The sequence below is a fragment of the Callithrix jacchus genome, chromosome 16 (genome assembly GCF_049354715.1).
Source record: "Callithrix jacchus isolate 240 chromosome 16, calJac240_pri, whole genome shotgun sequence".
NCBI classification, from domain to species: Eukaryota; Metazoa; Chordata; class Mammalia; order Primates; family Cebidae; genus Callithrix; species Callithrix jacchus.
The window spans coordinates 98,677,530-98,694,717 of record NC_133517.1 but is presented as its reverse complement, the minus strand read 5'-3'; the positions used below and the strand labels follow the sequence as shown (position 1 = coordinate 98,694,717).

The 17,188-nt window shown below is 43.6% G+C and overlaps 1 protein-coding gene across 5 annotated transcripts in view; it reads left to right on the top strand.

The window, feature by feature from the left end:
* Positions 1-12,948, top strand: part of POP1 (POP1 ribonuclease P/MRP subunit) — a 42,944-nt gene extending 29,996 nt beyond the window's left edge. For 4 of the 5 annotated variants that reach the window (XM_008983427.5, XM_035276503.2, XM_035276502.2 and 1 more), the window contains exons 13-16: positions 1,653-1,844; positions 3,274-3,428; positions 9,197-9,559; positions 10,751-12,948. In XM_008983427.5, coding sequence (XP_008981675.1) covers positions 1,653-1,844; positions 3,274-3,428; positions 9,197-9,559; positions 10,751-11,405 — 1,365 coding nt within the window. In that variant the 3' untranslated portion in view covers positions 11,406-12,948. The remainder of the gene's footprint in view (positions 1-1,652; positions 1,845-3,273; positions 3,429-9,196; positions 9,560-10,750) is intronic. The other variant, XM_078353482.1, reaches the window with a different exon arrangement.
* The last annotated feature ends 4,240 nt before the right edge of the window (positions 12,949-17,188 follow it).

Genomic DNA, 17,188 nt, shown 5'->3' with positions numbered 1-17,188 from the left:
GTCAAAGAAGTACAGGACACTCAGGAAACTTCTAGAAGGGGTACTGAGCTCAGATGAGAAAAATGAGACCAGCCTCCTGGATGGAAGAGCAGGCATTTGAGCTGACTCTCAGATGGGAGCCAGAAGTAACCAGAGTTCTTGGGGGTAGGGTGAAGGTTTCAGCGAAGATAAGATTGCAGGAAGTGAGAACAGCATGTGTAGGAGCCCAGGCAAAAACCAGGATGATGCTCCAAGTGGATTAGGACTCTGTAAATGGATCAGGAGTGAGGAATCAGGAATGGGGTGAAAGATGAAGCTGAAGACACAAATGGAGGCTAGAAGAACATGAAAGACCTTGAAGCCTTTTAACAATTTGTACTGGAAATGTGGGGCACCCTTGAAGGTTTTAAGGTTGGCCATGACATGATATTTCACATTGGCAGTAGTGTGGGGTCGGAGATGGGGGGCGAGGGAGCGGGAGAGAGACTGTGGGTTGGATGGCCTTAAAAAGACCCTTGACATATTCTAGGTATGACATCATGGGGGCCTGAATTGTGGCAGTGTGGCTGAGGTGGAGAGGTTGAGGTTTAACACATATTCCCAGAAGCTAAATTGACAAGGCTTGCTGGTTGGTTGGAAGATGGGAGGTAAAAAAGGGGGAGGCATGTCAATTAAGTGCTGATATTCTAGCTTGGATTTAGGATTTCAGCCAAAAGAGAGCCAGAGCCAAGTCTGACTTGCTCACTGATGTGTAGCAGGTACATAGAAGTGCTTAGTAAATATATGAATGGATGAATGAATGGAGTATGTAAATTGTGGTGTCATTCAGCTAGGTGGGGAATATAGGAAGAGAGCAAATACAGTGGGAAGGGTGATGAGTTCAATCTTGAGTTTGAGGGGCTGTGAGACTTCCCAAGAACAGAGGTATAGAAGATAGGTTTCGGTCCCAGGAGGAAAAGTCAGGGCTAAAGAGATATAGTTTGGAATTACTAACACATAGATGGTAGTGGAAACTCGAGTGAACGTGAAAAAGAAGAATCAGGATTGGACTTGGCTTGAAGAGCATTCATGAGGTAGCAGTTAGACTGTGGCCTGGAGGCAGTCTCTTGCATAGTTTTTCTAAACTGAGTGATAGCCCTCTTACCTACCTGTTAGTCTCTTTTTACAGCTCCAAGGAAAGTCTGAAAGGATGTTATCCACCTCCTATGTTCCCCTTAACAATAATTTTAAACAGCATCTATTTAAAATTTTTAAGACCTGGAGAGCAATTTTCTTAAGAACCAGTACATTTTTCTAGTTGCATATCTTTGAGAAGGTGTCACTTAATAGTTTATACCTTTTTTACTTCATGACAGCAAATCTTAATCAAAATCAATGTAGGGACAGAATATCAACATATAAGATGAATCTTGATATAAGAGATCAGCAGAACGAATGCTGATAATGAATGATATAAGATAATTTGGCATTTCTACCCAAGTACTTGAATAGAGGAAAATATATGTAGGAGGAATACCTTATACTTAAAATGACTTACATTTATTTATTGAGAACATTTTTCTCTTGCTTTTTAAAAGGAGCATTTAACTTTCTAAAGCTGCTTATAGGGAGACCCAGGAGGATCTCCCAGAAGACTAGGGCTGTTTGTCTTGAATTATTTTCTTCCACTTTAGGATTTAAACCGGATGAGGAGTGAATTGCTGGTGCCTGGGTCACAGCTTATTTTAGGTCCCCATGAATCCAAGATACCTATACTTTTGATTCAGCAGCCAGGAAAAGTGACCGGTGAAGACCGACTAGGCTGGGGAAGTGGCTGGGATGTCCTGCTTCCAAAGGGCTGGGGCATGGCTTTCTGGATTCCATTTGTAAGTTACTTTTTGATTCTAACAGTTGTAATATTTACAATATTCCTAATAAATGATAAGTACTCAAAATGTTCCAGACTTTATGTACAATTCAGGAGGAATTAGTAGTATATTTCTGCCCTTAGAGCTATAGTTCTGTATACAAGATACTTCATACATAGAGTCCTTGGAGCCAAGTTCTCATTATAAGACCTGTACTGACATATTGTCAATTGTTGAGGTTTTTAAACATGATTTTCGAATAGTAGCAACAAAAATGTCGAGGTATTTGATTTGAAGAAATTTGCTATAGTTTAGAAGCAAAGGACTTAATTTTTACAGATGGATAGAATACATTTTTAAAAAATGTTAACTATAACCATATACTCCTATTTATCAACTGTAGCTAAAAATTTTATTAGAATCGAATGTGTCTTTTTTTTCCTGGTTATTTTAAATATTACTTTGAGGGTCGGGTGTGGTGGATCACGCCTGTAACCCCAGCATTTTGGGAGGCTGAGGTGGGCAGATCACTTGAGGTCAGGAGTTTGAGACCAGCCTGGCCAACATGGTGAAACCTTGTCTCTACTAAAAATACAAAATTTAGCTGGACACGGTGGTGCATGTCTGTAATCCCAGATTCTTGGGAAGCTGAGGCATAAGAATCCCTTAAACCTGGGACATGGAGTTGCAGTGAGCTGAGATTGCACCACTGTACTCCAGCCTGGGTGACAGAGTGACAAAAATAAATACAAATAAATAAATAAATACTACTTTGATGATGAGAGTGTAAAAGGCATGTGAGACTTTTAGATTCATGCCGGTAATTAATTTTTAGCATGCCTAGTACAAGGGACACCCAGTTAATCATTCAGGAGTAGGAACACTTAAAAATAATCCTACTTAATTTTTTTACTATGAGATGTTTTCAAGCATACAAAAAGCCTGTGTGCTATTTAACTGCCATCCAGCTTAAGAAATAAAACGTTACAGATGTATTGGATGTGCTCTGTGTATCTCTCTCCAGTCTCATTTCCCTCCCTCCTTTTAAAATAATCACTGTTCTGATTTTGGTGTTTGCTACTACCATGAATACTTTTATAGCTTTATTAAAGTATGTTTGCATCCCACAATAAAATAACTATTTAGACTCAACATGTTTTTAAAGTATATACCTCAAAGTATACATGATTTTGTAACTTGCTATATTCACTTGGCATTGAGATTTTTTTTTCATATTGATTGATGAAACATGATGAGGATTGATTTCATTCATTTTTACTATTGCATGGTAATCCACTGGGTTTATTTATATCCATTCTCCTTCTGATGGGCATTTAGGTTGTTTCTCATTTTCCCCATATAAACAGTTAAGCAATCCCATTGGTAGAATGACAGTATCTTTTTGACATTTTGGTAGGTTGACAGTATCTTTTTGACATTCCTTTAGATCTATCGAGGTGCAAGAGTTGGAGGATTGAAACAGTCTGCAGTACATTCTCAGTATAAGAGGTCGCCTAGTGTCCCAGGTGATTTTCCAGACTGCCCTGCTGGGATGCTGTTTGCAGAAGAGCAAGCTAAGAATCTTCTTGAAAAATATAAAAGGTAATAAGCTGGCTTATCTAGCTTAATAATGTCTTAAGGAGAAGAGAAGTGCCGCTTATATTGGCATCCCAAACATTAGGATGACTTTGGTAATTCTTATTATGTATAATGTAGAGTTTTCATAGACTTTTCAATGGGTTCAGCATTACTGAGAAATAATTAAGAAGATATTAAGTGAGGAGATTGTCTTATATCTATTTGGCTTTTATAGGCCCATTTCAGTTACAAACTGTTCTGTTTGTTATTTGTTTCTATCAATAATGATGTACACCTAAACATGGACATGAGTTTCAGACACTTGTTAATAGATTCCTACTGCCAACTCCTTTCCCCCTCCAAGATGGAAATTATGTTTTTAAAACTTATAGAAGTAATACATAGTTATACAATTTTAATGAAAATGTAGAAAAAGATAAATCCTGCCATCCAGAGAGAAGCACTATTTGTTCTTTGAGATGGTGATCTTGCTCTGTTACCCAGGCTGGGGTTCAGTGGCGTGATCTTGGCTCACTGCAGCCTCTTCCTCCTGGGTTCAAGTGATTCTTTCACCTCACCCGTGTAGCTAAGAGTAAAGGCATATGCCACTGTGCCTGGTGAACTTTTGTATTTTCTGTAGTGATGGGGTTTTGCCATGTTGGCCCAGGCTAGTCTCGATACCAATTTTCCCTAGATCCACTGGCCTCGGCCTCCAAAGTGCCAGGCTTATAGATGTGAGTCACTGTGCCAGGCCAAGCACTGTTTTTCTATCTTAGTACCTATCCATTTAGACTTTTCTTTTTTCACTGGAAGTGTGGCCCGTGAGGGTCATGACTTCCTTTATATTGCTAAGTGTATTCTAACATTGGGAATCTGTTGCCCTCTAAATTGTAGCTCTCAGAAGTGTAGAAGCTTTTTCTCTTTATTGTGGCACTTGCAGTATCTAGCCACTGCCTGGTGCACAGTAGACTTAATAACCTTTATTTGTTGTCTAGTGAATGACTGGTTGAATGTTGTAGTTCCTTGATGGTGGGCTTCATAAGGGCAGAATTGTGTGTTTTTTTGTTGTTGTTGTTAATTGTTGCAACCATAACCGTAGAGACAGCCTGGCTTTTTTTTTTTTTTTTGAGACAGGGTCTCACTCAGTCACTCAGGCTGGAGTACAGTGGCATGATCATGGCTGACCACAGCCTCCACCTCCCAGGCTCAGGTGATCCTCCCACCTTAGCCTCCCAGGTAGCTGGGACTGCAGGTACCTACCACCATGCCTGGCTAATTGGCTAATTTTTTTTTTTAATTGTTAACAAATATTTGGTATTTTCTCAGCCTGGCTAATTTTTATATTTTTTTGTAGAGATGAGGTTTTGCCACGTTGCCCAGGGTGGTCTTGAACTCCTGGGCCCAAATGATCCACCTGCTTCGGCCTCCCAAAGTGCTAAGGTTACAGGTGTGAGCCACTCTGCCTGGCCTGTGCTTGGGTTTCAAACTGTTTGCTGAGTGGTGGATGAGTGAGTGACTAGTGATGTATTCCTGGATTGCTAGCTTACTAGCTCTTTGAGGGCAGCAATCACATGCTATACATCTTGTGCCTCCCATAATACATAGTTGAGAGGCTTCTATGTGTTTGTTAAATAATAGTTGACAGTAATTTATTTCTCACTTTTCAGAGTTTTCTTATGCTTGAAAATTTTCCGTAGACACACATGTGTTTTTAAAGAATGGTATTACATGTACTATTTTGAAACCTGTCTTTTTCCTTTAACAATATAGTATGTACAGTTTCACCATGTCAAAAAATATGACTCTAAACCAAGTGTTGACAAACTTTTTTGGTAGAGGGCCAGAAGATAAATATTTTTGACTTTGTGGAGCCTTTGGTCTCCATGGTAACTACCAGACTCTGCCACTGTGGCTGCAGAGCAGCTGCAGATGACATGTAAGGGGACGAACATGGCTGTGTTCTCATCACGCTTTATTTATGGACACTCAGATTTGAATTTCATATAATTTTCAAGTGTCATCAAATATTCGTTTGCTTTTTCAACCATTTAACAATGTAGAAATCGTTCTTAGCTCATGGGTCGTACAAAAACAGACAGCAGGCCACATTTGACCTGTGAATCAGCCTGCCAGCTTTGCTCAAAATGTCACTTTGAATAGTCACATACAATTGCAGCATGGATATCCTGTAATTTATCAGTGGCTCTTGAGGTTATTTCTGATTTTTTTGCTGTGTTTCTGTGAACATCTTCCTGTGTGCATCTTTATATATGTGTCTCATTTGTTCCTTCATTTAACACACATTTCTTTAGAGCCTACGGTGTGTCAAACACCATTCTAAGTGCTGGGGCAACAGTAGGGACAAGGCAGACAAGTCTGTGTCTACCTTCATGGAGCTTACATTCTTTTTTATTTTTTTAGACGGGGTCTCGTCTCACTCTGTCATGCAGGCTGGAGTGCAGTGTTGCCATCATAGCTCACTGCAGCCTCCAACTCCTGGGCTCAAGCAATCCTCCCACCTCAGCCTCCTGAGGAACTGGGACTAAAGGTGTGCACCACCACTCCTGGCTAATTTTTAAATTTTTTGTAGAGACAGGGTCTTGCTTTGCTGCCCAGGCTGGTCTTGAATTCCTGGCCTCAAACAGTCCTCCCACCCCAGCCTCCCAAAGTGCTGGGATTACAGGAATGGGCCACTATACCTGGCCATGTAGCTTGTGTTCTTGATGGAAGCACAAGTTTCTAGGCTGGTTGGGGGTACCCAGGAGAGGGGAGGGAGACTAAAAGTCCTTGAACAAGGAAGAAGAGGTGGGATTCAGGGCACAAGTGGAGAGGATTCAGGGCACAACTCAATCTGTTGGGATTGAGTTCAGTTCTTCTCAATATAAGGCTGTTAGGCTGCCACTGATACAGTGTTTTTTGTTTGTTTGTTTTGAGACAGAGTTTCACTCTTGTTGCCCAGGCTGGAATGCAATGGCATGATATCTGCTCACTGTAATCTCCGCCTCCTGGATTCAAGCCATTCTCCTGTCTCAGCCTCCCAAGTAGCTGGGATTACAGGCATGCACCACCACTCCTGGCTAATTTTGTATTTTTAATAGAGATGAGGTTTCTCCTTGTTGGTCAGGCTGGTCTTGAACTCCTGATCTCAGTTGATCCGCTGGCTCAGCCTCTCAAAATGCTGGGATTACAGGCATGAGCCACTGTGCCTGGCCGCCACTGATATAGTTTAATTTGCTTTTATGTCTTTGGCTATCTTCCAACTAGATTTGCTAACAGTTCTGACCCTTAATCCTATTTTCCAGACCACTTTCAGTAATTCTTAAGTTGGCTAGTTCTTCTTCCTCAGAAAAATTAATATAAGGCTGTTAGACTTCCACTGAAATCTGAACATGGATTTATTTAGCTAGGTTAGATTCTGTGGTGAGGGGATTAGGTAGCACACTCCTGGCTGTGACTGTCTTCATGAAAAAAGAGGCACAGCTATCAGCCAGCAGTAAGAAGTAGAGCCTGTTGGAGATTTGAGGAGAGAGGAATTGTAAGCAGTTTCTAGAAGAATGGAAGATAGAATTGAGAGGAGAAACATGGGATCTGTAAGATGTAGAGGACACCTACTCGAGATTTGTGTTTATAAAAGAAGACGGTTCAGGACCATTGTGAGTTCTTCTTCAGCTGTGCTCTGCAGCTCGGGCTGGCATGGGGTCACTGGAGAGTTGGCTGTACCCAGGTGGCTTTCCAGTGGAGGGAGTCAGGGTGTTTGTAGGGGACAGATGGTGGTGTGAGCCATGGAGTCTAGGCTGATAGAGAGCGAGGCAGCCTCTGAGAGCAGCAGGAGGTGCTAATGTAAATGTATGGTTGAGGGAATTGTTGCGGGAGGGTAAGTGGGTGGAAAACAGGAGGCATGGTTCTAGGAGCAAGATACTGACATCGAAGTTTTAAGCTGGAACAGGTGTTGGCAGTGACTACACCTAAGGTGTGACCAGGGATTGGGTGCTTGAGGTGGGCAAAGTAAAAGATCTGGAGTGAGGGTGGGAAGGTGACTGGTGGGATATTGGAAGGGTGATTTAGGCAGATGCTGAAGCCATTGGGAGTGACAAGAGTCATGGTAGTACAGAGCAGCGTGACCTTCAAGACCATTTATTGCAGCCTTGTTTCTAGGAACAAAAGCTTGAAGACAACCAAAATGTCCTTTAATAGAGGACTGTCTATTAAAGTAGGAATCAATTAGGCGTATTCATACAGTATGAATCAATTAGGCGTATTCATACAGTAGAATAAGCCACAAGATGCACAGCCTTTAAGAAAGAATGAGGGAGATTTTGGTACTGGCATAAAGTGATCAAGAGATTTTGTTAAATGAAAAAAGTAAAGTTAAGCAAAAACTACTGTACCCAGTATGCTGCTATTTGTGTAAAAATAAGTAAAAAGAAAAATATGTACATGTCTGCTTATATGTATATAAAATGTCTCTGGAAGGTTATATAAGAAACGGATGATGATATTTAATGTCTGCAGAGGGTAGCTGGGTCACTACAGGTCAGAGTAAGACAGAAACTTCATGTAACCTTCAACTTAGAAACTTGTAAGTATATAGGAAAATCCAGGCACAACTCCAGGGGAACCAGCTGCTTGTAGCTTTCAGGAATGGACCCCCTGGGGTGGTCCAGTGGCCACATGGGACTACATTGTTTATTGAAGACCAAAGAAAATAAAAAAGGTTAGCTAGTAGAGTTGGTTATTATTATTATTATTGGTGTTGTTGTTGAGACGGAGTTTTGCTCTTGTCGCCCATGCTGGAGTGCAGTGGCATGATCTTGGCTCACTGCAACCTCTGCCTCCTGGGTTCAAGCAATTTACCTGCCTTAGCCACCCTAGTAGCTGGGATTACAGGTACACAGCACCATACCTGGCTAATTTTTTTGTGTTTTCAGTAGAGATGGGATTTCACCATGTTGGCCAGGCTGGTCTTGAACTCTTAACCTCAGGTGATCCACCCACATCGGCCTCCCAAAGCTCCGGGATTACAGGTGTGAGCTACTGTGCCTGGCCTATTATTACTATTATTTTTTGAGGTGGAGTCTGGCTCTGTTGCCCAGGCTGGAGTGCAGTGGCGCGATCTCAGCTCACTGCAACCTCTGCCTCCTGGGTTTAAGCAATTCTCCTGCCTCAGCCTCCTAAGTAGCTGGGATTGTAGGCACCCTCCACCACGCCTGGATTATTTTTATGTTTTCAGTAGAGATTTCACCACATTGGCCAGGTTGATCTTAAACGCCTGACCTCAAGTGATCTGCCCACCTCAGCCTCCCAAAGTGCTGGGATTACAGGCATGACCCATTGAGCTCACCCTATTATTCTTTATCGTATGTTTCTTGGAAAGTTTTTTTGTGTGTGTGTGTTTTGTTAAAATAGAGATGCATTGACTGGGCATGGTGGCTCACACCTGTAATCTTAGCACTTTGGGAGGCCAAGGCGGGCACATCACAAGGTCAAGAGATCGAGACCATCCTGGTCAACATGGTGAAACCCCGTCTCTACTAAAAATACAAAAAATTAGCTGGGCTTGGTGGTGCGTGCCTGTAGTCCCAGCTACTCAGGAAGCTGAGGCAGGAGACTCACTTGAACTCAGGAAGTGGAGGTTGCAATGAACTGAAATCTCGCAACTGCACTCCAGCTTGGTGACAGAGTGAAACTCTGTGTCAAAAAATAAGAGACAGCTGCATTATAATGGTTACAATTATTTTAGTTTTCCATTCCTAAATGGTTCAACATTGGTTCTCCTCTTTGTTTTTCTTCAGACGCCCTCCTGCAAAACGGCCCAACTACGTTAAGCTTGGCACTCTGGCACCTTTCTTCTGCCCCTGGGAGCAGTTAACTCAAGACTGGGAGTTAAGAGGCCAGGCCCATGAAGAACCTTCTGTAGCTTCATCTCCAAATGGTAAGGAGAGTGACTTAAGAAGATCTGAGATGCCTTGTGCTCTCATGCCAAAGAAAACTCCTCAGCCATCTGATGAAGTGGGCACATCCATAGATCACCCCAGGAAGGCCGAGGAGGTAATGAACGCAGGGTGTCAAGAACCAGTGGGGCCTGAGAGCATCACAGACCAGGAGGCCAGTGAAAACCATGTTGCTGCCACAGGGAGTCAACTCTGCGTTCTCAGGTAAGTGCCGGTGACTTCTGGGTACATTTTGGATTATTTATTTTAATACTGAAGAGGCTACAGGATGTAAATGTCATCACTGTTTCTTTATGCAAAACCCAAGTGAATTTATAGACTTTCTAGAAGGAGAAGCTAGTTTTTTATATTTCGTAGAGAGCTCAGGGAAAGAACTTACTAATATTTGACATAGGGCATGATGCTAATTGATGAAATGATTTACAATATTGTCATCCATGGATCTAAGCCAAGGCAGTTTCTCCTGACATATTTTATGCAGTTTGAGCAAGCATTCTTTGCTTTAAATTACCAAATTAGATTTATTCTAGTTCCTTTTGAATTATATGGATTTGTGATAGAATAGCAACCCATTAGATGTAATATGGTTCTAACCAGAGAGGCTACCAGATACTGTATATTCTCCTCTCAGTATTGCTGTGGTCCAGGTTCTGTGTATTAGTGAACCTGCATTCTGTGCTCTGCTCTGAAGTCTTTTTGCGGGGGATGGAGTCTTGCTCTGTTGCTCAGGCTGGAGTGCAGTGGTGTGATCTTGGCTCACTGCAACCTCTGCTTCCTGGGTTCAAGCGATTCTCCTGCCTCAGCCTCCCAGGTAGTTGGGACTACTGTTGCTTACTACAATCCCTGGCTAATCGTCACCATGTTGGCCAGGCTGGTCTTGAACTCCTGACCTCAGGTGATCCACCTTCCTCAGCCTCCCAAAGTGCTAGAATTATAGGTGTGAGCCACCGCATGGCCTGTGCTCTGATTTTTAAAAAGTGCTTATCCTCTAGCTTTGTGCTTACTTTTCCATATAGTAGCCTCATAATTTCATATCATTCTTTCTTACCTTACATGTAACTGTCCCTCACAGTTCCTTTACTCATCAAAATCTTAGTGCCTCTTTATTTTCACCCTCACTGTGATTGCAATCCTAGATTCTATCTCACTGTCTTATTTTCCCTGTCTTCAACTTCTTAAACCCTGTATTTCCTGAGTTTCAGAATGGCAAACACAAAAAGAAAAAGGTCAGTACTAAAATGTACTACAGTGTATTTCTAATTTTTAAAAAATTGTAGTTTTGATGCTTTCTCAGTATAAAAGAGTCAGATTAATTCTCGCAGTGTCTAATCTTCTGATTGCGTATTTTTTTCTGGAACAAAATATCCTCAAATGTATGTCTCCAACTTCATGTAGGAGTAGAAAATTACTGAAGCAACTGTCAGCCTGGTGTGGGCCCAGTTCTGAGGATAGTCGGGCAGCCCGGCGAGCTCCCTGCAGAGCCCAGCAAGGGTTGACCAGAGAGGCCTGCCTGTCCATCTTGGGCCACTTCCCCAGGGCCCTGGTGTGGGTCAGCCTGTCCCTGCTCAGCAGAGGCAGCCCTGAGCCTCACACCATGATCTGCATCCCTGCCAAGGAGGACTTCCTCCAGCTCTGTAAGGACTGGCGCTACTGTGGGCCCCAGGAATCCAAACACAGTGACCCATTCAAGAACAAGATCCTGAAACAGAAAGAGAAGAAGAAAAGGGAGAAGCGGCAGAAGCTGGGACATACCTCTTCTCATGGCCTGGCAGGGGAAGAGCCCGTGGCTGGGCAGGAAGCTCTGACTCTGGGGCTGTGGTCAGGCCCTCTGCCGCGTGTGACGTTGCACTGCTCCAGAACTCTGCTAGGCTTTGTGACTCAGGGAGATTTTTCCATGGCTGTTGGCTGTGGAGAAGCCCTGGGCTTTGTTAGCTTGACAGGCTTGCTGGATATGCTGTCCAGCCAGCCAGCGGCCCAGAGGGGTTTAGTGCTGCTGAGGCCTCCCGCGTCTCTGCAGTATCGATTTGCAAGGATTGCTATTGAGGTGTGAACGCGCCCTCATATCTCAGCAGGGCATAGATATTAAGTTATTATTGTCTGCCAGGTTCCACATGTGGAGGGTCTGCTTCTGCTTCAAAATATCATGTGAAACCCCTTGGAAACAAGAATTAAAAATAACATAGTATGCAGATGATGAAATGTTTACATCCCAGTAATGTCGTTGATTTCCATCTTCCCCCATCCTTGCTGTAATACTTTTAAATCATTTGGCCAAAAGTTTGTATCATGATCTCTTGGTCTGTGTAGTTGTTGCTGAAAATAATTAGAAGCTCTGCAAGTTGTCCCCTATTTTTGTTAGGAACAAAGAGCTGTCAGGTCGATTTGAAAAACCTTGTAGTCATGCGATAAGCAACAATAGATGTTTAGTGATTTCACTGTTATGGCAGAAGACAAGACTAGACGCGTGGCCTCTGTACATGAAATATGGGCCCCTGATGGGCCACATTCAATTCTGTGCTGTGATTGCCATGCCGAACAACTCAAGCCTTAAAGAAGAAGTCATGGACAATTGATTGCTGCCTGTTTTCAGGCAGGCACAGTTCATGGCATCATTGCTGGGCTGGAATTAGAAAGGGGGGGGTCTATGAAATTGATTTCCTGACTCTGATCTCTTTGTTGTTGACCAACAACACATGATCCTAGGAGTTACTTTTTTAAGTAAAAAATTATAATTTTTGTGTTTCTGCAAAGAATTTCTCAAAGCCATAGAGGAGCATTTCTCAGAATGTGTTCTGTGAAATGTGCCACCTAAAAAAAGAGATTCCAAAGTCAAGTTGATTTAGGAAACTCTGGATTAAATAAAGTCAAGCATAGCTTTATGAAAGGACTTCGGGAAACTTCCATGTAATAGTGTGCATTGTGGATCTCCAGGAAGGAAACAATAGTGTATCATATTTTCTAAATACTTTGATCCCTCAAGTTCTCTTACAAGGAGCACTTTGTAGGACCAGTTTCTTAGGAGTGCGTCTTGGGCAGTGTGGCTGCACAGTGCCTAGCTACCTCTGCAAGGTGACACTAAGCCGGCAAGCTGCCCTTCCACACTCATGCAGTCACATCGTCCACCGGAGAGTCCCAGCAGGGTATAAAGGAGAGGTCTCATCCTGCCGCACAGGAAGGGTGGGTTCAGTACGGCTTGCTTCCATCGTGGAGAAACTCAGCGCTCCTCTACTTTTAGTTGCCACAGATGTCTCACTCATAGTCTTGGTCCTTAACTTTCCTGCTCTAAGTTTCTAGAAAAGCTTAAGTGGGATTTTTTTTTTCTAAAAAATGTCAATGTGCAGTTAGGCATTAGTTTATGTAAATGCATTGAGTTTTTGCAGTAGCGTTTGGCAGTAAATAGCTTTGAGGGTGATGAGGTGGGAAAAGATACGGGAGGTGATAGAGTCGTCAGAGAGTACCTGCCACCCGTGAGAGGTCTGACACTTTGCCTGTCACCCCTCCTCTAATATCTTTGGATCCAACCCAGATGAGACGGAAAAAAACAGTGTAACCAACTGGCATCTGTAAACAGAATAAATGAAAATGTCACCTGATGTTCAGTGTGAATATTTATTGGAGCATTCCTTATTTGTTTTCTGGGCTCTAAATCACCTCATTTGTGGCTGAGCTCACTTGATGGCAGAAGTCTGAGTGTGCTGCGCGGTCACCTAACCTCATTCTGTACAACCCTTCCTGGGGCCTGCTGCCCTGCCCTCATTACAGGGGACGTTTGCAGCCACTCTGCTTTGTGGGTGGTAGGTCAAAGAGCTGTGTACCAGAAAGACAGACTAGCATTTCCCAAAATGTATTTCTGGGAGTACCAGTCCCTGCAGCTATTCCTGAAGAAAAGTGTTCTATGGCTAAATACATTTGGGAAAAGCTATATACGGTATCTTCCTATTGTGACTCACAATGAATAACTGCATAGTCAAAGCTCTGCAAAGCTCTTTAGGAAAAAAATCTGTCTTTCAGGCTCCCACACACGCACCTTTTTTGGTTTTTGCATACCTGTTGTCCAGAGAACACTAGTTTCACAGAAGATGCTTTTAGAACTAACAGAATCTACAGAGGCAGTAAAGAATCCATGTTCTTTATGAAAAAGACTGATGGGGAATGGCTTACTCTGGCAGTTGAATTGATTAGCATGTTGATCTTGATCTTTCCAAGTGCCTGCCATGCTGTACTAGAGCCACATAGCTACCAAATAAGTGCATCATGGCCCTTGTCCTCTTGCTGAGGGAGCAATGCTTTTAGGGTTTTTGAAGCATCCTAAAAGGCAGAGTTGTGAGCTGAGCACTTACAGACCAGCTACACACTTGAGTTCTGTAAGAAATAATGGATTCTTTTTGGTGTTTATGCTCTGGTAATATTGGTCATGTCAGTCATCCGTATTCATCATAAAACAATTAGAAAATGAAGATAAGCAACAACAATAATAACATTTAAATCACCTGGATTTTCACCATCCAGTGTAACCAGTTACCTTCTGGTGTGGTGTGTCCTGGACATTAAGATGTATGTGGGTAGTTTTTTTTTTTTTTTTAATAACACAAGCCATTGCTTATATGAAGACTTACACCATTCAGGTGCAGCTAAAGTGCATGTTATCAGTTTTTTGTTGGTGCTTGACTGGCAAGAGCTTTGAGGATAATACTTTTTTTTTTTTGAAATGGGAAGTTTGTAGATAGCCACCATCAGGTACTAAATGTAACATTGCCATCTTGGCAGCTACGTGCCTTGCGTGAGTTCTTTCTTCCCAGCCAGTGGGAGGTGGGGCGGGGGGGGGGCAGCTGACAAGCTGTATGGACTCCCTCGTAGTCCTAACCGGCCTATTCATAGCCAGTCGATCTGAGACCTGGGGAGCATAGAGCTAGGTCCAGGACTGGGCTGCATAGCAGAGAATACAAAGCCTGTAGCAATTGTGGGTCACTCAAGCAGCAACTCTAGTTACGCAGTGGTTCTGGATGTTGTAGGCCTCCTCAGGACACAGAGGAACACAGGCGCTGCCTTTTCTTTGGCAACAGCAGCTTCCAGACTTGGCTGCATTTTTATTTATTTATTTATGACAGAGTCACACTCTGTCTGCCTAGGCTACAGTGCAGTGATGTGATCCTGGCTCACTGCAGCCTCCACCTCCCGGGTTCAAGTGATTCTCCTGCCTCAGCCTCCTGAGTAGCTAGGATTATAGGTATGTGCCACCACACCTGGCTAATTTTTGTATTTTTTAGTACAGACAGGGTTTCACTATGTTGACCAGGCTGATCTCGAACTCCTGACCTCAAGTGATCTGCCCATCTCAGCCTCCCAAAGTGCTGGGATTACAAGTGTGAGCCACCACGCCTGGCCTTTGGCTGCATTTTAGAATCACCCAACAGCCCAAGCTGCAGTCCAGAAATCAATCTTGGGTTGGGCCCAAGCATAAGTATTTCTTATGAGCTCCCCAAGCTGTTGTGATGTGCTGCTCAGCTGAGAATCGCTGCTTTAGGAGGTCTGGCTCTTGGACCCTCTGCACCTTGGGGAAGTGTGACTGAGTAATGAGGCCGTGGAAACCCCAGAACACTAGAGCCTATAGCAGGCCTGCTTGCCATTACGAAAAAATACATTTCTGCAAAGTCGGCTCACAGGGTCTGTTGATTGCATCGTGAAGCGTCCAGGTGGGAATGTAGTAAGAGCGTAGTGTTGAGGGCTGGGCGGCCCAGAGTAGGGGCTTCCACCTGGGGAAAAGACCTGGTCTTGGCAAAGAAAGCCTCATTACTTGTGTAACCTTCTCTACTTGAGAATATCAAATGAGGCCTCTTGTTCATTTTCTCCTGGTGAGGAGCCTTCCAGATCAGCTCTTCTCAGCCTTGGCTGCACCTGGGACTCACCTTCGGGCTTTCAAAGCATTGGTGCCCAGGGCCCACCTGCCTGGGATGAAGCTTTAACTGGTCAAGGGTGTGAGCTAGACTTTGGGGGTTTTAAGAGCTCCCAAGGTTTTTTTTGCAGCCAAGGTTGAGAACCACTCTTCCAGATTTTAAAAATGAGGTTCCAGTGTAAGTAATCAATGATGCAGCTTATCAGTAATGGGGACCCTGAAGAAGGGGCCAGGAGGGAGAGCAGATGCAGCTGTCTTGAGTGGGGCACACAGCTGTGACCCATGGCCCTGGTAGGGGCCTGCTGGAGCCGAGCACATGGCCAAGTTCATATCAAGGCATTTCTCCTCTCCCCGTGTTTTGAAGGTTTTAATTTAATCACGTATCGTTCTGGAAGAGCCCACCCTAACCATCTGTTGCTTTCACTTGAGGAAATATTTACAAACATGGAAATCCCCTCGTTTCTCTCCAGTCCCACAGCGCCTCTCCGGCCTTCCCCACTGTGCTCTGAACAGCCAAGCTCTTGGCTCCTCCATGATTGTCCATGTGGAGAGGCTTTCTCTGTTCACCATTTATTTTATTTTTTGAGACAGCGTCTCGCTCGATCACCCAGGCTGGAGTGCAGTGGCGTGAACACAGCTCACTGTTGCCTCGACCTCCCGGGCTCAAGTGATCGATCCTCTCACCTCAGCCTCCTATCTGGGAGCCACACAGGTGTGCCACCCCACCAAACTTATTTTTGTATTTTTTGTTTTTGTTTGGAGTGCAGTGACATGATCTCAGATCACTGCAGCCTCTGCCTCCGGGGTTCAAGTGACCCTTCCACTTTGGCCTCCTGAGTAGCTGGAGTTGGAGGCAGGTGCCACTATACCCAGCTAATTTTTGTGTTTTTTGGTAAAGACAGGCATCTCACTATGTTGCTCAGGCTGGTCTTGAACTCTTGACCTCAAGTAATTCACCTCTCTGGGCCTCCCAGTGTTGGGATTAGAGGCGTGAGCCACCGCGCTGGCCTTGCCAATCCTATTTAATACAGCCTCTTGCTTACATTACTGTGTATCACACAATGGGCTTATTTCCTGACATTACAGTGTATAATAATTATTTCGTTGTTTACTACTGAGTCCAGCTCAGCCGTAGAGACCCCAACCCAGGCGGCACTGAAGGAATTAAGAAGCAGACACAGATAGTGTGCAAAGTGAGACTCAGAAAGGCTGTGACTCTTCCGGGCTGAGAGCCTCGAGCAGACGCTGACCCACGTAGTCTCTCTGAACAGGTGATTATTATTAACAAACAGGTGTTCTGTGTTTTCTCATAGACCCAAGATAAACTAGGTAGGCAGCTGGAGCCTGCTTACCACTGATCACAGATTAACTAGAAAGTATTCTCCACGAGGGAGCCACGGGGGCCAGGCCATATATCCCAAGCTTAAAGAATTGTTTTAACCTGTGTATGATATACTGTTTTGCTATTTTAGAATACCCTGAGCAGTTTTCTGCTTGTGGGGGCTGGCTCGGTTTTTCTTGCCACTGTTCTTAGCAAACAATATCATTTATCATACACTCAGCATTTCTCAGCAGTTTACATGTTTATTGTTTAGTCCATTAGAATATGAGCCTCATGAAGGCGAGTCCATGTCTTGTTTGATTAGTGTTGCACCCAGGTGATAGCACAGTGCTTAAAGCATAACTTGTATTTAATACATTTTTGTTGAATTGTTGCATTAATCAAAAAGGGTGTATGTCTTGAATTTTACAATTCATACTCTTGTAGGCCAGGCAGACGTTGTAATGAACAAAGGAGCCCACTAGGTGGTGCCAAGACCTCATGAGTAAACAGCCCACTCTGGAGAAAACATCAGCGCGAAAGCACAATTGTCCTTGGACTGGGGGCGTTTATGAGGTCACATATCAATCAACGTTCTCCCTTTTTGGGGCAGATTCAT